General features: G+C 44.4%; 1 protein-coding gene across 1 annotated transcript in view; it reads right to left on the bottom strand.

Moving 5' to 3' along the window:
* The window catches only part of CNTNAP2 (contactin associated protein 2), a 1071500-nt gene that overhangs the window by 708998 nt on the left and 339062 nt on the right, over positions 1-23440 (bottom strand). The window contains exon 8 of the mRNA XM_090286919.1: positions 19691-19840. Coding sequence (XP_090143045.1) covers positions 19691-19840 — 150 coding nt within the window. The remainder of the gene's footprint in view (positions 1-19690; positions 19841-23440) is intronic.

Raw genomic sequence — 23440 nt, 5'->3', positions numbered from 1 at the left:
TGAAATAATAAACAACAGGGCAAATATAAAGAGAAGAGATGCTGACCAGACATACAGTCTTTCAATTACATCATAGTCCTCACTGAGAGGTCAGCAGAAGACTTGGATGTGGTGTGGAGTGTTTGGAGCTCCTCTTCAGGCTTAGTAAAAAGAGATCTTTCCCCTCAATTTACAGAAATATTAATAATAATAGAATGGCAGAGAAATGCTATATTGAGACTTTAAAGAAATAAATCAAGTACAGGAGAGCTCATTTTGTGCAGACTAATAAAGACGGGTTTCTAGAGCCTATAATCATTTGTACAGTGCTAGCATGCCTACAAGACTTTCATCACAGGGTTTTCGAGCAGGAAGTCCTGGACTCAGTCTCCCCTCTGACACCTCCCCACTACGATACCTTTGAAAGCCTTTGAACCCCGCTTCGCCTCGGTGAACTACCTGTAAAATATGAACAGCCAGCCTGTGGACTGGAAGAGTAAATGAGAGATCAGGGAACATACCTGAGATTATGCCTTGCTGGTAATAGGTGATTAATAATTATTAGCACGTTTCCTTTCATCTCCTTGTGACTGGCCCTGCCCATTAAATCTAGTCAGTTTAGAAGCAGAGTTTGCAGCGGGGTCTGCTGTTCTGAGGCCCCTCTTTGGTGCTCCCGAGAACACAGAGCCATGCATCTACGTGAGGACAGCGGGGAGGGAAGGGGGCTGGTGTGTGGGAAGGAGGTGCCCCGCCATCCACCTGCCAGTCTTTGCCGAGAAACGAAAGGAGAATAAGGTTCACGGTGAGTGTTACCATCCAGCACTGACTGAAGCTCGGAACACAGCCTCCTTCATAAAAGGAAAACGTTACATAGTCGTCCCTCTCTATATCGCGGTTCACTTATCGTGGCCTTCCTGTATCGCGGGGTTTTAAAAATAGTATATTTAATTATTTATAGCAGGTTTTTCATTATGTCGCAGGATTTTGTGGTCCTGTATACGTATGTTGTTAAAGTTACATAGGTTTAAGAGTGTAGAATGTGTTTAAGAACATAAGTAATGTTTATAAAAGTGTGGAAAAGGTTAATAAGGGAGTGGGAAAGGTTAATAAGGGACTGGGAATGGGTTATAAGTGTGTGAGAAGAGTTTATAAAGCCTTAAAATATATATAAAAACTAAAATAAATGTAAGGTTCCTACTTTGCGGATTTTCACCTATCGCGGGGGGTCTAGAATGTAATACCTGCGATAAGTGAGGGAATACTGTATTCACCATTTTAGAGCCAACTTAACACTTAATAAATAAAGTACTCAGTGTGTTTCAGAGGAACAAAATTAAGGCTAAGAAATAAATCAAGGCTTTCTCAAGGGTACTGAGATGCACCTACAGTAAAATGAAATATTAAAATTAGGCCCTGAGATAGTGTGCAACGCGTCTTTTATCCACACGCTCTCCTCGCAAAGACATGTCTTACTGTCTGGGGAGGGCCGAGCTTCATGGGGGAAAGACACTCAGTTTCATTATTACCGCTGACATTGCTGCATCTCCTTTAGAAAGCAATCCACTCATTGTAGTCACACATCATGAACAGTCTATTTAGCACCAAAGGAAAACTAGGGCTAGGATAACTGTATTTTCACAGAAAGCTGCCTTTTGCTGTTGCTCATGCAGTGAAGGGATCTGTTTCACCCCCCCCCCTCGGTTGAACTGCTTAAGGTTTAGAAAACAGTATGTGGGCTCCCAGTTGGCACAATTGTACCCTTGCGTAAAAGTTCAGTGCGATTCGGCAAGCGCGTATTGACTGCCTGTTCTCAGTTCAGGGTTGGGCTTTGGTCATCAGAGACCTGACGGGCTAGGAGGGAGGACATGACGTATGTTATTATGTAAGAAATGCCACAGCCAGCGAAGAATGGGAGATGCGTAAAAATAGAAGGGGTGCAGTGGAGGGACCCCATCATTCATGGGGTGCTTCTCAGCTTTGGGAGACCTCTTAGTGTTGTTGTTTTCTCTTTTCTTGGTTATTATTCCATGTCAAAGGTCAACCTCCATGAATAGCTTTAGCATCGCATTTTATTACTTTTCTGTAGTAGCTTGTAGTTCAAATAGTCTCCCTTTGTTTCTGTTGCTCTCAGGTAAATAAGTTATTTATATTTTAATATGCCGCGGAGTTCAATCCTAAAACCTAATTTTGTCCTTGGATGAGCACAACTGAAATTGCTAGGGGTCTCACCGAGGGGGTGTACTGGGAGCAGAAAGGTTTCACATACAGCCACATCCAAGGACAGAATCTTTTCTAAAAAACCAAATCCAGATATAAGCCTGGAAACATTTCGGACATTACCCTGGCTGGTGGGTGCAAAATCAGATAATATATGTGAAATTACCTCGAAAAGGCAAAGAAGCAGCATGAATGTAACGGGACATTATCATTAAGGGGACAGGAGAGGTCGTGAACAAACGTTTCTATGGCCCACATTCACCCACAGATTATTTCTTTGTTCAAACAAAACTCAGAGACAGGACTTCAAATCATATAAAATAAAAACCTCATGAGTTACCAAATATTGCTTATTTAACTGTCATAATCTATATTCTGCTGATAATGCAAATTGTCCAACTCTATGTAACCCAACTTTTAGGATGAATAAAGTTTCTCATACTTAAATGTGATGTGTGTGTGTGTGTGTGTGTAGTCAGGATCTGGCTTGGGTTAGGGTGGAGGGCTACTTACTTAAAAAAGAAAACATTCACCAGAGGGTGCTGGACACCATCTGTCTGCTAACTCGTCTTAAATAAGTTTGCACTGCTAGTAGAAGACAGCCCCCGTCAGACATTTTCTAATTCCAAAGCCTCCTGCTCTTGAACATGAACTACGCTGTGTCAATAAGTACGGTTATTTGAAAATCAGCTCAGGAGGAACTCATCCCCCTTCTCAGACAGTTCCCTCCCTCCCTCCCTTCCGTCCTGCCACGCATAGTTTTTACATGGCTGCTTTGGAACAGATATTCTCCCCAGAAAGTAGATCAATACATACATTACATCGGAAGATGCACACATGTCTGTAGTCAGTCTAGAACAAGTACATGCATGTTCACATATATTATCTGATTTTGCACCCACCAGCCAGGGTAATGTCCGAAATGTTTCCAGGCCTATATCTGGATTTGGTTTTTTAGAAAAGATTCTGCATGTGATAACAGGCCAGTAACCAAATTCCTAAGCAAAGATAAAGGCAGGCCCGTAAACAGGGAAGGATTGGGGGCGTGCGCAGGGAGAAAGGCCTTGTGGGAGGGGCATTGAGACTGAACCTCACGAAGGAAACAGGAGGCCGCGCTGATGGAGTCAGCAGTACCGACAGACAGCAGGGAGAGTCATTATTTGGGTGTAGCTGCCCTGCCAGTGCTGTGGAGGGGGTGTTAGAAAATAAGTGTGAGATGACAGGAGTTTCAACTTGATCCAAATATTTAAAAATTTGAAGTGAAATAAGCAATGGCTGTTGTTTGTGGCGATGACACGCTGCGCGGTGTCTTAGAGACACGTAAGCTGGCCTGGAGGGGGTCTTCAGCGGCCAGAGGTTAACAAGAAGCTCCACTCTTGGAAAGTGCAAAAGATATCATGGAGCAGAGTGGGACGCGCATGTGCACCCAGATGAAGGGCGCAGTCAGGGAGGTGGCAGCGGTGACAGCCTGGGTGACAGCCAGGCCAGCGGGAGCACATGGCTGAGGAGCATTCCCACAGAACAAGAAAACTAAAACCACCTGGAAAGCATCTCCAGCCTGAATCCATGGGACCAGGGTTGGCTGGCAGGTGTGTGACTTGGAAGTGTGACATTTTACAGAAATGACGTACCTCTGTCCCAAAGTATTGCTCCTTTCAGCATAAATTGGAGGAGACAGGCTTGCTGTCCTGGGGTACCAGTGAGCCAACACCCCTAAACTTAGAGGTAAGGGAAGCTGCTCTCAGACAGGTACGGGATTCAAACAGCGCGGGGCATGCAGAACGGGGTTCTGTCCATCCAGGTAGAAGCTATTACTGGACAGTAGCCTCCTGTGGCCTAAGTGCCGGCCGGGCAGACATGTCAGCAAGAAGGAAACCAAGAGGGAAACCAGGGGAAAACCTGTACAGAACGTGTCCAGCGCAGTGGTTACAAACAAGACTGACTGGCCCTGGAAGACCCAGAACTTGAAGATGTTCACCGAGTGTGGGGGCATCTTATTTGAGGAAAAGAGGAAAAGCTTTGCGAGTCCGCTGTCCGGAGTTCAGATGTGGGCTCTGCTACTTACCGTGACCTCTCGGCCAGTTTCCTGGAACCCTTCAAATGGAGAGACTGATTTTAAGGAGATGCAAAAATAGCAGCATCTTTTCAGACGTTACCATGGCATGGCTGAAAATTATTCCTCAGCAGTATTCGTAACGCTTACTGCATAATCGTTGGAGTACCAATCTGGCTTCTGGGGTGGATTAATCAAAATAAGGAAAGGAGATGCCTTTGATGGGGCATAATCATATCATTAGTAAAAATTAATATTCTTAAGGATGACTTAATGAAGTGGTGTGAAGTGATACAGGAATACTTCTGCCTCCCAGTAACTGGTAACACCCTGTTTAGGGGCCTGGATGTCTGAAGCACATGTGCGCACATGCACACACACACACACACGCAGTTCCTTGATGTGGATGAAATAAATGGACCCGCCTGCATTAATTTCCTTCCCAACTGAATAAGAGCTACGGAATGGTAAGGTCAAAATAAAGACAAAACAAAGTAGCTATGGATTTCCCTGGAAAGAGACCCTGAAGAAACAATATACCAAAGGCACTGGATTCTGGTGATAAAATGCCTTTCCTAGTATTTTGAGCATTCGAGTTTCCCAAACTAACCTAAAAATATATATATAATATGAGTAACATTTGCAAATCAAGTTCCATTCATTGGATCAACTATTTGACTTTTTAAGATGTTTGAAACTTGTACATAAGCCAATTAAATGATGATTACTAAAATTTGAAAAAAAGTTCCCTTGCTTTGATAAATCTAGCTAGCTTCTTGTATACACAGGTTATCTTATTTTAATGACAATAATTATTGACTTGACATGTAAATGTATAGTTTGTCAAGGTAGGCACTTCAAGGTTAGAATTATGTATAAGAAGCACTTTGTATTTATCGGAGGGGAACGCCATTTAAAATAATTTGCCATTTAAAGTACCTTATTAACATGATTTTATTAATTCCTCTTTAAACAAGTGGTCTATGAAAAAGAATTGTACCAACAGAGAAGCATGAAAGGCTTACCTGAGTGTGCCTTTGACCTTCACGCCCCTTCCCCCCACTCTCCTCTCCGAGACCCCCATCCACACTCTGGCGTGCATCCTTTCACACTTTCTCTCACTGGCAGAGGCTAATGCACAGACTATTTCACTGCTACCTAATGAAAATAGAATTTTAAGGAGTTTTTCTTCCTTCTTCTTTAACCGCAAAGGCTGATTTAAAATGCTGATTACTATGAAATAAGTCTGTATTGGGATGCTTTAGTTATCCTCTGTAACATTTTCAGTTTAAATTAGATTTAGAAACCTACTATTAAAAATTTGAAAAGAAGTATGCTGATCTAACAGGCTTTAACAATAGGCTACTCTGAATTCTAACAGCTGGCTGTGTGCCGGAACCGCCTACCTTTGACTTATTAACAATCGGGAGGGCATTGAGTCAGCAATGGCATAACGAGCCCTCTTCCCCACGGTCTACAGCCGTTTTTTAAAAAATCAACATGAATTACCTTTGCTCTTGAAAAATGACTAAAACAATCACCCTACTTTTATTTGATCCTGTGGGTTTTTTTTTTTCTTTCTTTTTTTACAGTGGGGAAATACAATATTTAGACAGTTTGAAGGCGGGCCCCTGTAAGACGCTGAAAAATTCCAAACTTGCCTGGGAACTTCGTACCTTGTTTCAGAGAGGGGTTCACAATACTTTTAACCCATGAACATCTTGTCCACCAGGAAATGATTTGAAAATAACATGGAAATGGTGGCCATCTATTTGAGCACCACACACAGTACATATCCAGCAGGCGAGTAATAGATGGGATCGCTGGGGCATAGTTTCTTGAGGGTAAAAGACACAACCTTTAATCATAACATTTGCCAAATTCACTGTTGAATTAAGAGAAAAATTCCATGGTTTGTTTCGTAGAACACCATGCTCTTCTCCACAGAGTTGGGGAGAACGGGGTGGGGGGGCGGTGGGGATTAACAAGAGGGGCCAACCTGAGTCTGCCTTTAACCACGAGAGAACACTCGCTGGGCTGGGGCACTGAGGGGGCAGAGCGCAGGGCGGAAGGACAGACGTGCGTATTTCCCGTCCCAGACCTGGATCCCAGCTCTGCCACTAGCTCGTTCTACGGTCAGCGGACTTCTCCTCTCTAAACCTTTATTTTCTTACCATCAAGGGGCTGTTTACTAGAGAGTTCTAAGTCCCCTGCACCCTTAAGTCCTGCAGGAAGCTATTAACTGATGCAGGCAATGGTTAAAAAAAAACGTGTGTCTTGACTGTTTTCACTCATCTACGGAAGGAATAAGAGACGTCAGTGAACTAACTGAAAACGTAAGAGTCCTAAGGCCTTAAAGAAACAACCCGACCATGGAATGAGTGTTTTCTGTTCAAGTTCGTTTCTGCCAGCTTCCGTTTCACACACTTGTGCTCACACAAACAAACTATGAGCAACCAGTGCAAAGAAAATTAAGCACCCAAACCCCAGGAAATGTGACCATAATCCATTGGGGTATGACCCCCCTAAGAAACTCCTTTGATGCTACTTATAGTTAATATCCAACAAAATCATCCTAACGCCTCTGACCACTGGAAGGCAAGAGCTAGCATGTCTGTCTCCTGACATCAGGGTCCTGCCCAACACACTGAACTCAGTTCTCATTCTCAGCGCTGAGGGTTCTCACTGGTTCCACATGAAAGCTGGAAGCGGGAGGGAAACAGCCGGGATCGGCCCGTCGCCACCAGGAGACGCCGATGGCTCGGCCCGTCCCGCTCATCCACGCTGCTGTCACCTCCCGCTGTTCCCTCTTCACGTCCTTCCTTCCTGACTAGTGAGACGGGCTACAGCCGCTGTGTTTTATTTCCTGCGTCTCATGGCTGCGAGATGACCTTTCGAGACTAAATGTTAAGTTCCGTGTAGGGAACAACAGGCTTAATTTGGTGATACAGCAGAACGATTCATGCCGGGAAATCAAAACCAGGACACCACGGAGAGGCTGGGTGTGATTTCTAAGGAAAAAATAAGTAGAACAAAGAAAAATGTTTCCCTAAGCTGAATAAATACTTTATTTCTATTTTAATGCGACTGCTTCGATCGTAAGATTTCATCAGTTTCTGTTCCACTTGAAATGCTCAGGTTAAAGGCCCTCATTGCCATTTTTGTTGCTGTTGATCAATCATTCCTTTTCTTTGGGGCTCAAGAAGTCCTGATGATTTTGTTTTCTCTAAGGTGTTGGATTGTTTTTGACTTCCATGCTGGAAGCCAAAAGACTAATCCTTTGAAATCTCAACAAATCACGTAATTAGTAACGTACTAAAAACGAAATAAGTTAATTATGTGTAATTCCTTTATAAAGATCAAATGCCAGGCAAATCACTTTCCTAAGGCTATTCCCATCATTTGTAGCAAACATGAGAAAAACAGAAATCAAATCCGTTTTTACTAGTGCTGATAACACATGATCCAATAGGAGATTTCTAGGTTCTTCTATCAGAAGGATTAGCTCAGCATGAGTCCTTGATGATACTGTAGGGTATTTTCTTAACTATTCTACCTCAGAGCAAGAGCTGATGCACATCTTCAAAAGCCAACTCACTAAAATACATGCTCCCGCTTAAGCTAATTAAACCCAACTAAGACTGAGTACCTACTAAGTGCAAGGTAGTATGCATTCCTGCCCCACCACTCACCGGTTCTGAAATACTCCGAGGTTCAATGTGCTCATCTGTAGAACAGGGACAATGACATGTGGTACTGAATAGGATGACTGACCATGAAGTGAGATAAAAGGAGTGTTTGACATGGCACACCGGCGCGACCTTATCTTTTATCAGGGAGCAGCCGAGGAAGGGGCGCACCTCTGCAGGGAGTGCAAGCTGGCGCCAAAGCAGCCTCTGGCCTCCACCACACAAATCCCGCCCCGGGGCAGGCACTTCCTTCAGCCGGTTAGATGATTCGGAGAACTGGGGATCACGGGGAACTAGCCGGTCAAATATGTGTGTGAAACTTTGCCCCGTGTGCCGTCCCATGTTAGAAGTAATGAAGAACTGTGCATCACAAGCAGGCTGTGTGCTGTTAAAATGTTTTCGTTGACTTCACTGGGGTGATGTGGGTTAATACAATTATACAGGTGTCAGGCATACAGTTCTATAACACACCAGCTCTGTCTTGCGCTGTGTGCTCACCACCCAACGTCAAGTCTCCCTCCATCACCGTCTGTCCCCTTTCCCCTCTCCTGCCCCCCCACCTCCTTTCCCTCTTGGAATCACCTGTACGCTTTTAGGCCAACACTCCCCCCATTTTCACGCCCATGGAAATGTGTTTGTGAAAGTTCCAGCAGAAAACTAGTAAGGAAAACCGCTCATGGGCTGTCAGTGCCGACAGTCTGATTGCTGACGGGCAGTGCGGAGCCCGGGGGCGGGCGGGCGGGCGGGCGATGGCCGAGGGGCCCCCGGGACGGCCCCCGCTCTGGAAGGAGAGGAAGCAGCAGGGGGAGCTCTCCTTTCCGAAACCCTGTTCACTGGGTTCCCATCATGGGTATTTTCCTCACTCACCAAAAAAAAAAAAAAAGAAAAAAGAAAAAAAAGCAATTTACAGAACATTTTCCATTTTGGCCTCTTCATGCTATATTCAAATGAATTTTCTTAAAATATGTCACCCCGAACAGAACACATAGCAGACACAGTGCGACCCGTGTAGAAGAAAATAGGGCTGCTGTCCCTCATGGGCTTGACCCTCCCATCGGTGCCAACTGTGGTCACCTGGACACGGCCCCTCGACAGCCTTCTCCCTCCACAGATGGAGGTCGCCCGATGCAGACAACAGCCTTCTCTGCTCTTCGGTGGGTTTCCACGCCACCTCGTGCCCCAACCACACTGCGGCAAACCGTACTAAGGGGTACGGATCTGGGAACAGCTTTCCCAAGACACGCCGCTCTGAGGAGAAGAGCAAAGCCGGACGACTGCCAGGGAGCTTCCTGGGGACCTGGGGCAGCAGAGCAGGTCACCTCTAAGTCTCTGAAGGGTGATCGGGGCTCACGGGGACAGAGGTGAGGGCGGAGTGAGACTGGGCCGGCCAGTGGCCTCAAAGGGAACATTCGCATTTGTCGTGACGGGTCTTTAGGGGCCCCCCGCCACCCCCTCCCCATTCTTGATCCTGTCCCCTGGCTTGGTGGCTTCAGCACCCCCCATGTGCCATGGTTCTCTGTCCGTGATTTGACCCGCCTCCTTTAAGTTTTACTCGAGATTCTCTTCGACCCACTCCTTCAAGCAGCTGTCCCTCCCTCCTGGGACTTTGGGGCTCATTCCCTCCTTCTGTGCACCCTCCCCCACTTCCACCATTCTGACCATCACCGCCACTGCAAGGGCCATGCTGGGGACTCCCAAGTGCTCTCTCCTGAAGTTCCAGCCCTTTGGTCAGTGATAAATGAGACGTTTCTACAGGGATGTCTAAAAGAAAACTGCTACTAGGTATATGTAGTGTGTCATCCTCACGTCCCAAATTAAACTTTCCTCTGTCTTCAAACGCGACTGTCTTGTTTCAGGTGCCATTTCTCACTACTCGGACGCCTCTGATAAACCGAACGGAAGGTTAGGCACAGAGGTCTGGGTTCTAACGGCGCCTCGGTCCCCAGGGGTATGAGCCGTGAGCGTCACTCACAGATCCTTCCTTTGCTTGGTTACAGGAAGACTGAGGCCCACTAGTTAGTGGCAGAATGGAAGCCTGAATACTGATTCTTTTTTCTTTTTTGCTATTATGTTTATTTATTTTTTAAAATTGTTCTTTGTTTTTATTGACTTTATTGGGGTGATATTGGTCAACAGGATTATGCAGGTTTCCCAGCTGTGCCTCTCTATGATACTGGGTCTGTACATTGCATGGTGTGCCCGCCCCCTAAAGTCAAACCATCTCTTGTCACCATGTATTAGGTCCCCTTGTGCCCCCACCCCCTTCCCTCTGGCACCCACCCCATCGCTGTCTGTGTCCATGCGTTTCAGTTCTATATCCCACGTGTGAGTGAAATCATATGGTCCTAAGCTCTTCCTGACGGACGTGTCTCACTTGGCCTGATATTCTCGAGGGCCATCCGTGTCGCCGCCACTGTCAGTGTTCCGTCTTTTCTCGTTGCTGAGGAGTGTTCCGTTGTGTACAGGTGCCACTCCTTAAGTCTCCCTTCTAATCCTTAACCCTGCTGTGCTCTGCGCTCTCCCTCCCAGGTGTGGCCATCTACAAATCTGATCAACTTGCTTTGATTCTTTGATCAAAATGTTTCCCAGGAAAGGGGTGACAGTAAGTAATGCCTTACTGTGGCGTCCTGAAGGCTTCCCTCTTTCTCCAGCACAAGGGAACCTAAGGGCAGAAAAACTCTTAGGTATCCGTGGAAGGCTATAACTGATCTGAGTGTCTAAAGAAAAGTGACCTGTGAGACTCAGAACCACGTGTCCAGACGAGGGTCCACGGCGGATAGGCGAGGCCTGCCCTCTGCCCTCCAACCCTAACCCCTCTGGGCCCCGAGGGCTGCATCTCACACCCGTGGCTGGGGGCCAGGGTGCAGGCAATCACAGCCGAGTTACAGACACACCAACCAGCTGCTTACAGAGTGTGAGAGGCCTGCTCCCTAAGGCCGAGAAGCTTCAAAGACAACTTCTAGCGTTACTTCATAAAGGGCAAGCCTTCCGTGATTCTTACAGTGCGTTTGTCTTCATCTCAGACTCCCGCTGCTCCCCGCGGAGTGGGAGAAGGCAGGGTGTGTGGGCTTCCGTGGGAGGGACGGGGAGGGGGGCACAATGCCTTGGCAGTCGCCCACCAGACACCGGTCATCCGGGGGCTTATTGTCAGCCCGTCCCTGACTCTGTTATATTTTGCCTCAGCTTCCAGGGAAGGAGTGAAGAGCTCACAATCATAAAACTTCGTAAAGACAGCACATTCCCTGTCCCTTGGTCTGCGTCTATTGAGTTTGGGGCCAAAATTACATAATAAAGGAAAAGTTAGTGCACTTAATTATGGCTTTTACGTTCCACTCTAGATTTTGCTTAGAGCAAGTTAAAAGTTATGGTATCTGTCTACTTCTCAGCCAGCTTTGCCTCCGGACAGTGCGCTCCTGCAGTCTGGCTAAATCTTAGAACTTCTCACGTGCTGTGTGGACTCCTGAGGGCGGGAGCGTCTCCTCCACTGAGGATCGCCTATCAGTGACAGCACCTTGATCTCTTCACCTATCCCTTCTATCAAAAACAAACATCAACAAAGAGGTCCTGAAGCGATTTATCTGTAGTGAGACTCCCGCCTGCTCCAGTAATTACTAAGTGTTGATAAATCGCCCGTTTAATAATCAATTTATATATATTTTTTGGCAGAGGCGTCTGCCCTGCCCCACTTCGCAAATGACCAGTGACCGCAGGCCCTGCCATTCCCCATCCGTGTCTGAGAGACCGTCCCTCACAGCTGCAGACGTGGAGAAGCTGGGTGCTTTCATTGACTCTGGTGGTTGGAGACCAAAAAAAAAATAAAATAAAATAAAAAATCTATGCTCATCACGACTCCCCACGACATACGTTGCAGAATTCACAAGCTGCAGAATTTTGTTTTTAGCGGACAGTAAAAATTTATATCCCTGATCTACATCCTTTGCTAAGAGCTTTTCTTATGGGAAACCAGAAGCTGTATTTTTCTTCCCTGGTTTTACTGCAATGGACTCGCGTCGCTTCTCTGATACTCACCTTCCTCTGCCGGGTTGAAATCCGTTCCCTTGCGACGGCCGCAGAGGAAAACGACGCACGAAGCAACGCCACCGGGCTTCTCTCTTCCCGTTTGCTACGGTGAGCCTGCATGCTCGTCCTGGCTTATCATCCCCTCTCTTTGTCTCAACATACGTTAAATGTTTTCCCCAAAATTGTCTTTAGGTATTTTTCATAAGCTCCAGCTTATTGAGGCCTACCAGGACCTCTGATGTTTTCCTAACAGTTAATTCTCTCAAGATCCTTTTCTTTCTGATCAACTAATTCCTGCGAAGGTGTTGCTGGCTGATAATGGCTTAGCGTACCAACCTTTTAGGGGCGCACGGGCATCTGCACAACAGCTTTTAATTCCTTCCCCCCAAAGAGCGCATGATGGGCGCATTTCAAGTGTTCTCGCAGAGCGCGCGCGGGAAGGACTCTGGAGGGAAGAGATTTCTTCCTAAACTCCCACTAATCACAGAACAGAGTTTTAAGTGCTTATCCGTACGTAAGTCTCATCCCTGTAAATAATGCGAGAGAAGTCAGTAAGAGACCATGTCACGCACATTCTTCATTGCGGACGTCAGTCCGCTGTGCACTGAAGGACGGCGCAGCTTTTCTTCAGAGGTTTCTAAGATAGAGCTCTTCTGACTTCTCGGCCCGTTTATTCTGATCTGACCGATGTCAGTTTTAATGTAAGAGCATTATGTGGAGCATTTAAAGCAGTAATTAGAATTTTACCTGGAAAGTAATTAAGAAAATGCCAACTAAATGCAGACATTCTAGGGAACGACGTATTTATGTCCGTTAGGTGGTAAGTGTCTAGAAGCAGACAAACCGAGTTTCAAATCCCTGCTGACTCTTAAGAGCGGAGGGTTCACAGGCAAGTCACATAACTTCCGGCTTAATTTCTACCTGGGTTAATAATAATAGTCACCTGATAGGGCTATCTTGAGGACTGAAAAGTTAAGTAGAATGTTCGGAGTAGTGACGAGAACACAGTGAAAAGCTCGTGAATATTATCGTTAGAGCGCGTAGCTTTTAAGTAGAAATCATGGCCACATTCTTCAAGTCGGCTTTGGGGAGTTGGGGTTCCTGCAGGTACCCATCGCTTGTCTGAGCAACGGAAGGACAATTAGCAATAATTTCTACTGAGGTCCTAAGATGCATCAGTCTGTTCGTTCACTTATTAATTTTTCTTACTTTCTTTTGTTCATGGAGCATGTATTAAGCACCTGTTATATTAGAAGCAGAAACAGCGATATTTCCATTATACGTGGAATCAAATGAACAAACTGAACTAACGAGCAGAAGAGAGGCGGACCCATAGATAGAGGGCAGGCTGAGAGCTCGGGGGGAGGGGTGTTGGGGTGGAGGGATTGAGCAAAATGGGAAGAAAAGAGAGGGAACTTAGGAACAAGGCCAAGTGTGGTGATTGGTGGGGGAGGGGCGGGGGCAGGTGGAAGAGGGTACGGAGAAATAAATGGTGATGGAAAAATTTTTAAATGCATTAAAAAAATAAAAAACAGATAAAAACAAGGAAGCCATTCTCCCTGCTATCAAAGCATTTCTTTCTTTTTTTTTTTTTGTGAAACAAATGATAGATTAGAAATGGACCTGTCCAAGGAACACTAATATTAAAATACAAAAACATTTCAGAAATATTTAGCAAATTTCTCATAAGGAAAGAAAATAGAGCTAGTTTTTAAGGAAAAACTAAGGTGTTTTAATATAGCAGAGGGACATGAGAACTATATAAATTAACCAAAGCCACGTGAAGTTCAGTCAGGGGCCAGCTGGCCACCGACCAGAGACGTAAGCAGACCACGAGGAGGTTCTGGAAGGAAGAAAATTCCTGCAAAGATGGGCCGATGACCCCCACCCACACCTGTACCACAAGGCCTAAACCGACCACAGGTTCAAGTTAATCCCATCGCGTTTCCCACACCAGCAGTTACCACAGACAGACGTAAGCTCAACCTCTGGAGATGGCGGGAGCCTGCTTCTCTGTGTGGCTTTCCTTGCTTGTCCTCTGCTCAATAAAACCCGCTTTTCCACGGCAACCTTTTGATTGCCTCCTGTCTTAAATCCTTTCCTGCATGAAGCCAAGGACCTGTGGGCTTGGGTCCCCGCTAGGGCCTCACCCCCACCACCAGCATCGGTTCTAGAGCACGTCTGTACCTTCTAAAGGTAACGTGTAGGGAAAGGTCATGCCTCCACAGATCGCGTTTAGTGCCACAGTAAGGGACGGACGTAAAAGGCTGAATGGATCACATATCTGACGATGGCACGGTGTGGCTTATACTTCTTAAATAGTAAGAGTGCAAAAAGGTGTTCAAAACAGTCACACTACTGTGTCCTAGCATGAAATAATATGCAGTGTTCTAATAGGATACTTATCAATTCATGAAACACGTGTTTAATGAGCTCCCCCCATGGCCAGGCACTGTGCTAACACCCAGTCCCCGGGTATTTCCCGTTGGCCTGGAGCTTACAGTCCTGTTGCACATTTCAGACAGCTCGCCCCTCTTTAAATTAAAGACAGTTTCCTACATGCAAAGGTGCTTATTCTGGCCGCCTGATGTCCATTTCTCCAGATTAAACAATCATGATCACGTTTCCCCCTTGCCTTGTAGCTCCAGCGTATACCAACTGTGAAAGGTACGATCATTTACCTTTGGAGCTAAAGAGAAAAGCTTTTGAGTAACAACCAGCATTAATTCCAGTAACTTTTAGTATTTTGAGGAATGGCTAAATAATAATTCTCTCTTAAGACCAAGAAATATGTTGAATTAGGCTTTTTGTGGGGAATAGAAATAAGATTGAGAATGGCAGAGAGATATAAGTACATGATTAGAGAATATCCTAGTGCTTTTAAAAAACTATTTAATTTTGCTACTCTGAATTATTTGTTATAAAAAGCTTCAGGCTAGGATGAGGGATAATTGAAAACTTGAAAAGGAAATAAATCCACTTAAATGTACTTCCCAAATTCAATATCCTTAGATTAAGCGATCATATACAGATTTTCAAAAGTTGCCCAAGGAGCAAATAATAATATTGGATGCCGCTTTATTAAGTAAAATGGGGTGCACAGACTATAGTCAAAGTCAACCGTTTACTATTAAAGAGAGGAGTTGTTACACAGACTTCGAATTGACCCCCAATATCTGTTCTCCCCTTCTGGCAATGATCTAGACCCTGAGCTGGGCACCCGGGCACCCAATCTCCCTCGAGACCATGTGAGTTGGAGCCAATGATGAGCTTCACACACAATATGAGACTCCGTTGAGGGGCCTTAAAAGAAGTGGAACACTGCCCTTCCTTCTTGTGTCCTCACTTCTGCCTGGAATTTTGATACAATATCCAGAGCTTAAACTGCCACTTGGGATCGCAGGCGAATGAAGACTAAACCCTGAGGATGGTAAAGCGGATGATGGAAGAAGCCTGCCTCTCCCGCTCCACGGAGCCCTGGAACAGCCTGTAGAGGCTGACACCCACCTTCTCAATCACTGTCTCTGCCACTCAGAGCTGAATCGAGTTCACACTAATACCATTTCGGTACTGCATTTAAAAATAGGATGCTCTGCGTGACGGAGTTCCTGGAATTGCCTGCGCTGGGTCCCAAGCCCTGAAGGCTGGGATATTACAGGCTCAGAAAGCTGGGGCCTTTGTTATATGTGGCAAGAATTTGTGGTCATCCTGTCTCCTGCTGTTCCTTGGAAGGCAAACCAGGTGCCAACTGAGACTTCTGATATTAGGAAATGCTCAAATGCTGATGTACATTGGCTCCTTCTTGCTGGGTTCAGCTAAGTATTCAGGAGAGTAATGCACTCAGCCCAGAACTAGCCAGCCTGCAGGCTGAGATAAAAGTAAAATCAGCGTAAAATGGAAGGCGTTCTCTGCTTATTTTGGCAATCTTAATTGATGGAAAATCCCCAATTTATGAGCTTTAAAAGGTAAAAAAAAAAAGTATCCTAAATTAAAGTACAGTAATTCTAAGCCATAGCTGTCAAGAGATGGCCTGAGAAGGAAGAAAAGCTGAGGTCCAAGATGTCTTTTATTAGCTTCAGGTAAGAGTGAAGAGGAAAAGAGTTCAGGGAGGGAAGAGAGTTGCTAGAGACAGGCTTCTCATTGGTTAGGTGCAAGAGCTTCTTCTAAAACATGTATTATCTTAGCAAACACACAAAATTCTACCCTTCGGTTTGAATCAATAGTTAACTTTGGCACTAACCTGGAAAGAGGTACCTAAGTTTCAGCACCTTCCTGTTTCTCTCTGAATTCCACCCTAAAGACCAACTAACATTTCTTTTTGATCTTTCTTAAACAAAATTTCCACATATAGCATTGACTACAAATGAGGTCCGTTTGGAAAAAATCCAGCCACTGTTAATATAATAAGAGTGGTTGGCATGACATCGCTGTAACCTGGCAGCCAAGGAGAGTGGACTGGAATGCACATGCGTGAACAATGACGACTTCACTGTACTAGTCAGTGGGGGTGGTAGATGCCATTGAGTGAGCATGTGTACTGTGTGGCCATCATGTTCAAAATGACTGAGCAAGTAGAGCAACAAATCTGCAACAAAATTTGCGTTAAGCTTGAACATTCCTGCACGGGAACTATTCAGATGATTCAGAGGCCACAGCTGTGGGCACCTGGTGACTGGCAGCTTCATCATGACAATGTGCCCACTCATGCATCACATCTATTGCAGAGTGTTTTGCAAAACATCAAATCACCCAGGTGACTCAGCCCCCCTGTAGCCCAGACTTGGTGCTCTGTGACTTCTGGCTTTTCCCAAACTAAAATCGCCTTTGAAAGGGAAGATACTTCAGACCCTCAATGAGATTCAGAAAAATATGACGGGGCAGCTGATGGCAACTGGGAGAACTGTGTGAGGTCACAAGGTGCCTCCTTTGCAGGGGACTGAGGTGTGACTGTCCTATGTACAATGTTTCCTGTATCTTCTTCAAGCAATGTCTGTTTTCCATACCACATAGCTGGACACCTTCTGGACAGACCTCATATAAGCAAGGAAGGATGGACGCCATTTGCTGACAGCTTTTCTCAATGGCAGATCAGCAGCCCAGGAGGGAGGAAATATGCCCTTGACTGCTGGGTTTGAAAACCAAAATCCGTAAAGTAAATAGCAATCTATAAAGCCCGCATCTCCTGTAAATCCTGTGCCATAAATTTGTGGTTATAGCTATTAGCTTACCCATCTAGCTGGAAATAGATCAAAACAGACTTTCAACATTCAGCAAGCTCATCAGTGCCCAAAGATATTCCACTGTCATGAGGGTGGGTAGGAATTATCCAGAGCTTTCTAACCAACCACTGTGACCCACTGCCTATGACGACAATAAAAACTGTTGGCCGAAAGCCCATCACATTAAATATATCTTTGAAGGAAAGCTGGTTGGGCTGTGGGGCTGTGCTCCTTCCTACATCAATAAGACGTCTTGTCTGACTTCCATCCACGCATCTGATATTTATTAAGAGCCTTTTACATGTAGGTAGGTCTAACTTCCAAGAAGTAGCATCAACGCTTACAGAAGCAGAGGTCTAGGGCAGAACGTAAGTATCTGATCTGTCGCACAACATCTGATCATGACTCAGAGGGGGCAACGCCCTGGGACAGGGGTCAGAGGGCGTGAGGTCAGGTCCTGGTGACAGACTCAGTGGCAAGTCAGGAAAGCTCCCAGGGCTCCTGTGTCTTCTTTTAGACAACGGGGAATAAAACGCTGTCTTGTTTCTTTTTCACAATGTATTATTTCATTCATAAATATTTATTAATCATCTAACTATAGTCCAGGAATTTTTCCAAGGCCTCGAGGGATACAGCAGGGAATTAGGTGCACAGTCAAGATGACTGCTCTCAAGTAGGTTTATTCTAATAATCAGAAAAAATGTATATATAGTGATATATAAACTTTTTAATATAAACAGATAAATATATGTGTGAATATTAATAGCTATATTTCCAGAGGCAAACATATGTGCACATGTATTTTTAAAGTTTGAACCAAAGCCTTTTCTAATGCAGTGGATTTATTTAGATTTCACACTGCATGATTTAAAATGAGGCAGGCAATAACCTAATGAAAGATATATTGATCTAAACAACAAACCTAGCATTTTAACTAAAGATGTCTCCATATTTCATTAATGATAAAAAAAAAATCATTTTCTGCCAGGATGCATTCCTTAATATAGAAAATATCTAGGTTTATGCTACAATACTCTTTTACATTTAGTAAAATTTATCATTAAGAGAATCTTCCTTTTTATTCATCTTTTCATTATTTAAGAACCAAGACATGTGTAGGCAGTCCCTGTCCCCTTGTGCCACGCCCCCCCACCGTGGGTGCGGGCTGCACTTAGTGACTCCCTTCCAACAAGCCGTATATAACCACACTGTGATAGCATTTACAAGACTGAATTATAAGAAAATCAGGTTTGCACCTTGGAAACTCTCTTGCTCATGCCTTTCCTCTCCCTTTCCCTCTTCTCCGTTTCTCCTCCCTCCCCAACCCCTCCCCGCCTCCATCCAGTCACCTACGGGAGAGGCCACTGGACGAAGAGAGACGTCCTGAAGGGTCAGAGCCGCGTGAAGGAGGACGAAGACGCCCCGGCCAACAGCCAGCTGCAACTGTCGACCCCGTGAGTGTGCCTTCTTGGAAGCTGACCCTCCAGCCCGTCAAGGCTTTGTATGATGTAGCCTCACGTGGTGACATGGGGAGGACTTCATGAGAGGCCCTCCTGAGTCAGAAGACCCAGGCCAGCCATTCCTGAGTTCCTGCTCTCCAGTGACTGGGAGGTTGTGCTTGCTGTTGGAAGCCACCACACGCTGGGGTGACTAGTGACACAGCAGCCGGTGACTAATGTATTGGGCTGGCCAAGGAGGTCATTTAGTGTTTTCCCTATGAAGGCTCTAAAAGCGCTTAGTTGTCTGGCATTTCACGCGGAACAATTTTGTCAGGTTGCATTGTGACAGCTGTCCTGTCAGTGTGCATTGAAAAGAAAACCTTATCAAAACTGGTGAATTTTTGTGCAGCCATTTTAATATTGAAGATCAAAGGAAATAGGCAACATTTTCACTATATTATGCTTTATTATTTCAAGAAAGATAAAAACACAACTGAAACACACACACAGAAGACTTGTGCAGTGTATGGAGAAGGTGCTGTGACGGATCAAACTTGTCAGAAGTGGTTTGCAAAGTTTCTTGGTACTATTGACATTCTGGCCAGATAATTGTGTGCTGTGGGGCTGTCTCATGCATTGGAAGGTGCTGAGCAGGTCCCTGGCCTCTGCCCATGAGAAGCCAATAGCGGGAGAGAGCCGACATGCTCAGAATATCCAGATCATTAAAGTTATTGGTGAAAGTGAAAAACATGTCTTTTATTTTACAGAAAAAACTAAATGAACTTTCTGGCCAACCCAATATAGTCCAGAGGCTCTTAGGAGAATGGGTGGATTCAGAACCGCAGGCTTTACACCTCAAATACTGAAACTCCACTAGAAGAATATAGCAATACCATTTTAATACCTTTATCATAAGGAAACACATTTGTCGCTCGTTTCGACTAAATGGATTATGACTTTTTCCCTGAGACCTACTGCGTCCACCGAATCAAATACAAATACTTCATAATCAAACCTTAATGCAACTCTTCTCAGCAGCGTATCAGTGAACGGGTAAAAAGAGGGCAGCCTTACCTCCGAAGAAGTACTTCTCGCCAGTTTTGACTTGAAGGGGGCTGTTGGTTCGAACTGCTGATGCCTCGTCTCCGTCGATGGTGAGAATCGCAAAATTTTCCTTCGCGAGGAAGCGGACCTCATGCCACTGCCCGTCGTTGAGCCCAGAACCTGTGGAGCACAAAATACATTTATTTCCTTAACATGGTTCAGTGGAGAACCACGTTTAATAGCAACAAAGTCAGGACGTGATCAGTAACAATTAATACATTTTCATCTAGGACAATTCAGTGCGACTGACTATTGCCTCTCCGGTTTCTTGAACATCATAAGTGGTTTTAGTCCCCATTGAGCCAAGTAAGAAATAATACAGCCCCGTCCAAGGGGGTGATATTAATGTTCCCATGGGGGTACTTGGGAAAATGAGTGAAGTAAATAAACTTGTCTGGAAGATACTGATGGACTGTTTTAATTTAATAGCTTATTTTTTGGTTAGCTTTACTGGACTCTAAGAAAATGGATTGATGACTTCTGCCTTATGTCTCTGTTTTATAAGCTTTATGTGTTGTTAAATTTTTTCAATAAACACATCTGGAAAGTATGGTTTATAGAAATTAAGTACTAAAATAATAAATGTGTCAGTATGTATAGTTATTTGTGCTAAATGACCACTATTAAGGAGTACGGGACACAATACCAGGACTACACAATCATTTACCAATAAGGAATCTTTATAATCAAGTAGATTTAAAAAATAGAAGAAAATACATTAACAGCTCCCAGCCCTAGTCATCACATTTCCCTCTTGCCTAGCACAAAGATGCTGGGAAATGAAAATCACACCAAGTTCGCCATTACGCAGACAATAATTTAAAGTTCCCGTTTAATATGTGTTCATTTTGTGAAGAATGAGAAAACGGAGGTGCATATAGAGAATGACCACTGAACAGAACATCTGGGGAGAGTGTGAAAACCACTAAGAGACAGAGAATTCTACGAGGGGCAGAATGGCTTTCTTCGACCTTCCGAAGGTCTGTGCTAGGCCAGGGGAAGAGGTTTTGTTCTAGCTGGCTCCAGATAGAATAATCTAGAATCCACAGGTAGGAGTCACTTGAAGACACATTTCACCTTCACCAAAGAAAGAAACCTAGCAAGTAAAGGTATCAGAAAGCGGAAGGAGAGGGAGTCAGGGTAATGCTGGTGACGACGTCCAGCCTTGATCAGGGGGTCTGCAAACCAAAGCTCAGAGGCCAAACGTGGCTGGGGGCGTCCGCTTCTGTACAGCCTGAGAGCGAAGGACGGGTCTCACGTTTTTAAACAATTAAACATAAATAAAAAGAATACTATGAAGTTACATGCAAAAAGTAGATAAAAATCAGATTTACTGTCACGTAAAGTTTTACTGGAATACAGCCAGCTCATCTGTAGAATGAATGGAGACCTCAAAACTGTTTCAACGGCAACCCCGAAACTATTAGTATTTGCTGCGCGGTCCTTTATAGAAAGAGCATAAGCTCATTGTTGTTTTGACTATTCAACAGAAATACAGAAATACCAGTTTAAAGAAAAAGCTAAGGCCTATTGGAGCTTAGAAGATAGTTACAAATAGGTCATATTTGCTGATATTATACAGGTAAATGTCAATACAAATAATTACCTCTCGGGTATTCATTTTAGGATTTTCAAATTTTGACTTAGCATTATGCACTTGAGCGTCTTTTATTTCAGTGGAGAGAACAGAAAATCCCTGCCTTGAAACAATGAACAGTAAATAATTTCCAAATTATGAAATTTATAATGCATATAAATACATAGGTAGAAATAAGTTTTTGTACTGAAATTACTACACAAATGTAAACCTTATTCTGTCATTAAGACCAGTTGCTGTCTGATAAGGAGTTGTATTTATTGAAATACTTCCTTCTCAAACAGGTGAGCTGTGGGTTCTCCCCCAGAACTGATGCACGGAAGGCTGCATCTTTACCGTAACGTTTTTCTTTAAAGAACTAAACCAGGTTTAGTGTTAATTAACCATAAAAGTGCCTGATTTTGATTTTGATGTTTGTTTTTGCCTTCACAATGTGAGGAATTCTGGTTTGAAATTCATTTTGGGGCAAGGATCCCAAGGATGCTAATGGTACAGATATTCATTCCCAAAATTTACTCTTAATAATCACACACCCAGAGCAAGGCACTTGTAAGCTATTTTCAGCTGATAGTGTCTTGTTCTAAATGGCAGACGAGAAAGCCTTTCTAAAACTCCCTGTGAAAATCTTTTCTTTACAAAATTAGTTTATGAATAAAGATTAGTTTAATTGTTCATGGCAAAATGTCTAGTCTCCCAATCAGATTAAAATAAGAAGGTTACTTTATTTTCTTCAAGAAACTTAATTATTAGAGACATTGGGCCTCAGATAAGCAGCCTTGTTGATAGCAGCCTCTGCTACGTCTGAGCTTGAAATGTGATTTCTATTCACTTTCATTCCAATTGTTATATTGAACTTTCATTATCAATCACCAAGAGGCAAGCCTTAGCAGTCTGGGATAGGAATGGGTCCCCAAATATACATAATGAAGTTCATTCGTCAGTGGAGCAAGAATGATCTAATTGCTCAAAAGAAAATATGCTGCTGCTTTGAATTTTCCTTCATCTGTATGGTATATATATATATATAAATAGCCTGAAGGCTGTCTCTAGAGAAGAATCCAATTTCATGATCCCCGTATAGGGGAGTCTTTACAGAGATGCTATTCTAAGCTCTATGGTAGTCACTCCACTGAGTACTTTACGTGCATTTGGTTCATTTATAATACACAGAAAAGGAAAAAATATACATTTCCCTAAAAAGAAGGTGAGAAAGCTGAAGCGAATAAAACGTGAGCGTCTGTGCCTAATAAATAGCAGAGCTCAGAACTGGAACTCAGATATATCTGTTTCCAGAGGCTGAATTCTTACAACAAACAAATAAACATAAATAAAACAAACGATAAGAAAACATGTTATATAACCTCTGTGCTTCCGTGATCAGAGTTCCCTTATACTATGCACACACACACACATGCACACACACACACGCGCGCACACACACACACACACGCACACACACACACACACACATACACACACATACGCATTTCCATTTGCCACCACCTTTGGACAGGAGCTCAGTCTCTCAGTCTCAGGGGACTGACTGTCCTTGACTCACGTGCCACCAGGGCTGTAAACACAGATGCCACCAAGTGTCAGCATTTATGCCCTCCCATGTGCTGCACGTCTTTCAGTATTTTCTTACAGCGATGTTTTTTTCTTAAAATTGTAATTCCAATGGCGATTTTACACGACAGGCCTGAGAAACCAAGTCTAGCATTCTTCCCAAGTCACGTTAGCACTTGCCCATGAGTATTTATTAAAACCAGCTCTCCGTATTGTGCTGCTCTGAGCAAGGGGACGCGGTTCACTCCGTTCCCTGTATAATGAGCGGATCAGGGCGCCTGAGCAGGCGAGCTTGTCATTGGTTGGTAGAGCTAAGGCCCTAATCTAGACCTTTGGACATTCAGACCGCAGTTTTCCCCACTATTCAGAGCTTAGCTGTCAAGTTTCCCCGTGAGAAAAAAGAGGCGCCAACCACCCAGCAGACTTCACGTCTGCATCCTCCGCTCCCACGCGAGGGAGACCAGGGCGACTCTGTATGACGCACAGACCACGATAAAAATGTACACCCTCTCCTGCGGGTGTGCTCCCAGATACGTCTTCCTTTGATCGCTTCCTTC

The sequence above is a fragment of the Furipterus horrens genome, unplaced genomic scaffold (genome assembly GCF_987537825.1).
Source record: "Furipterus horrens unplaced genomic scaffold, mFurHor1.1.pri manual_scaffold_9, whole genome shotgun sequence".
NCBI lineage: Eukaryota > Metazoa > Chordata > Mammalia > Chiroptera > Furipteridae > Furipterus > Furipterus horrens.
This window is presented reverse-complemented; position numbering and strand designations above follow the sequence as displayed.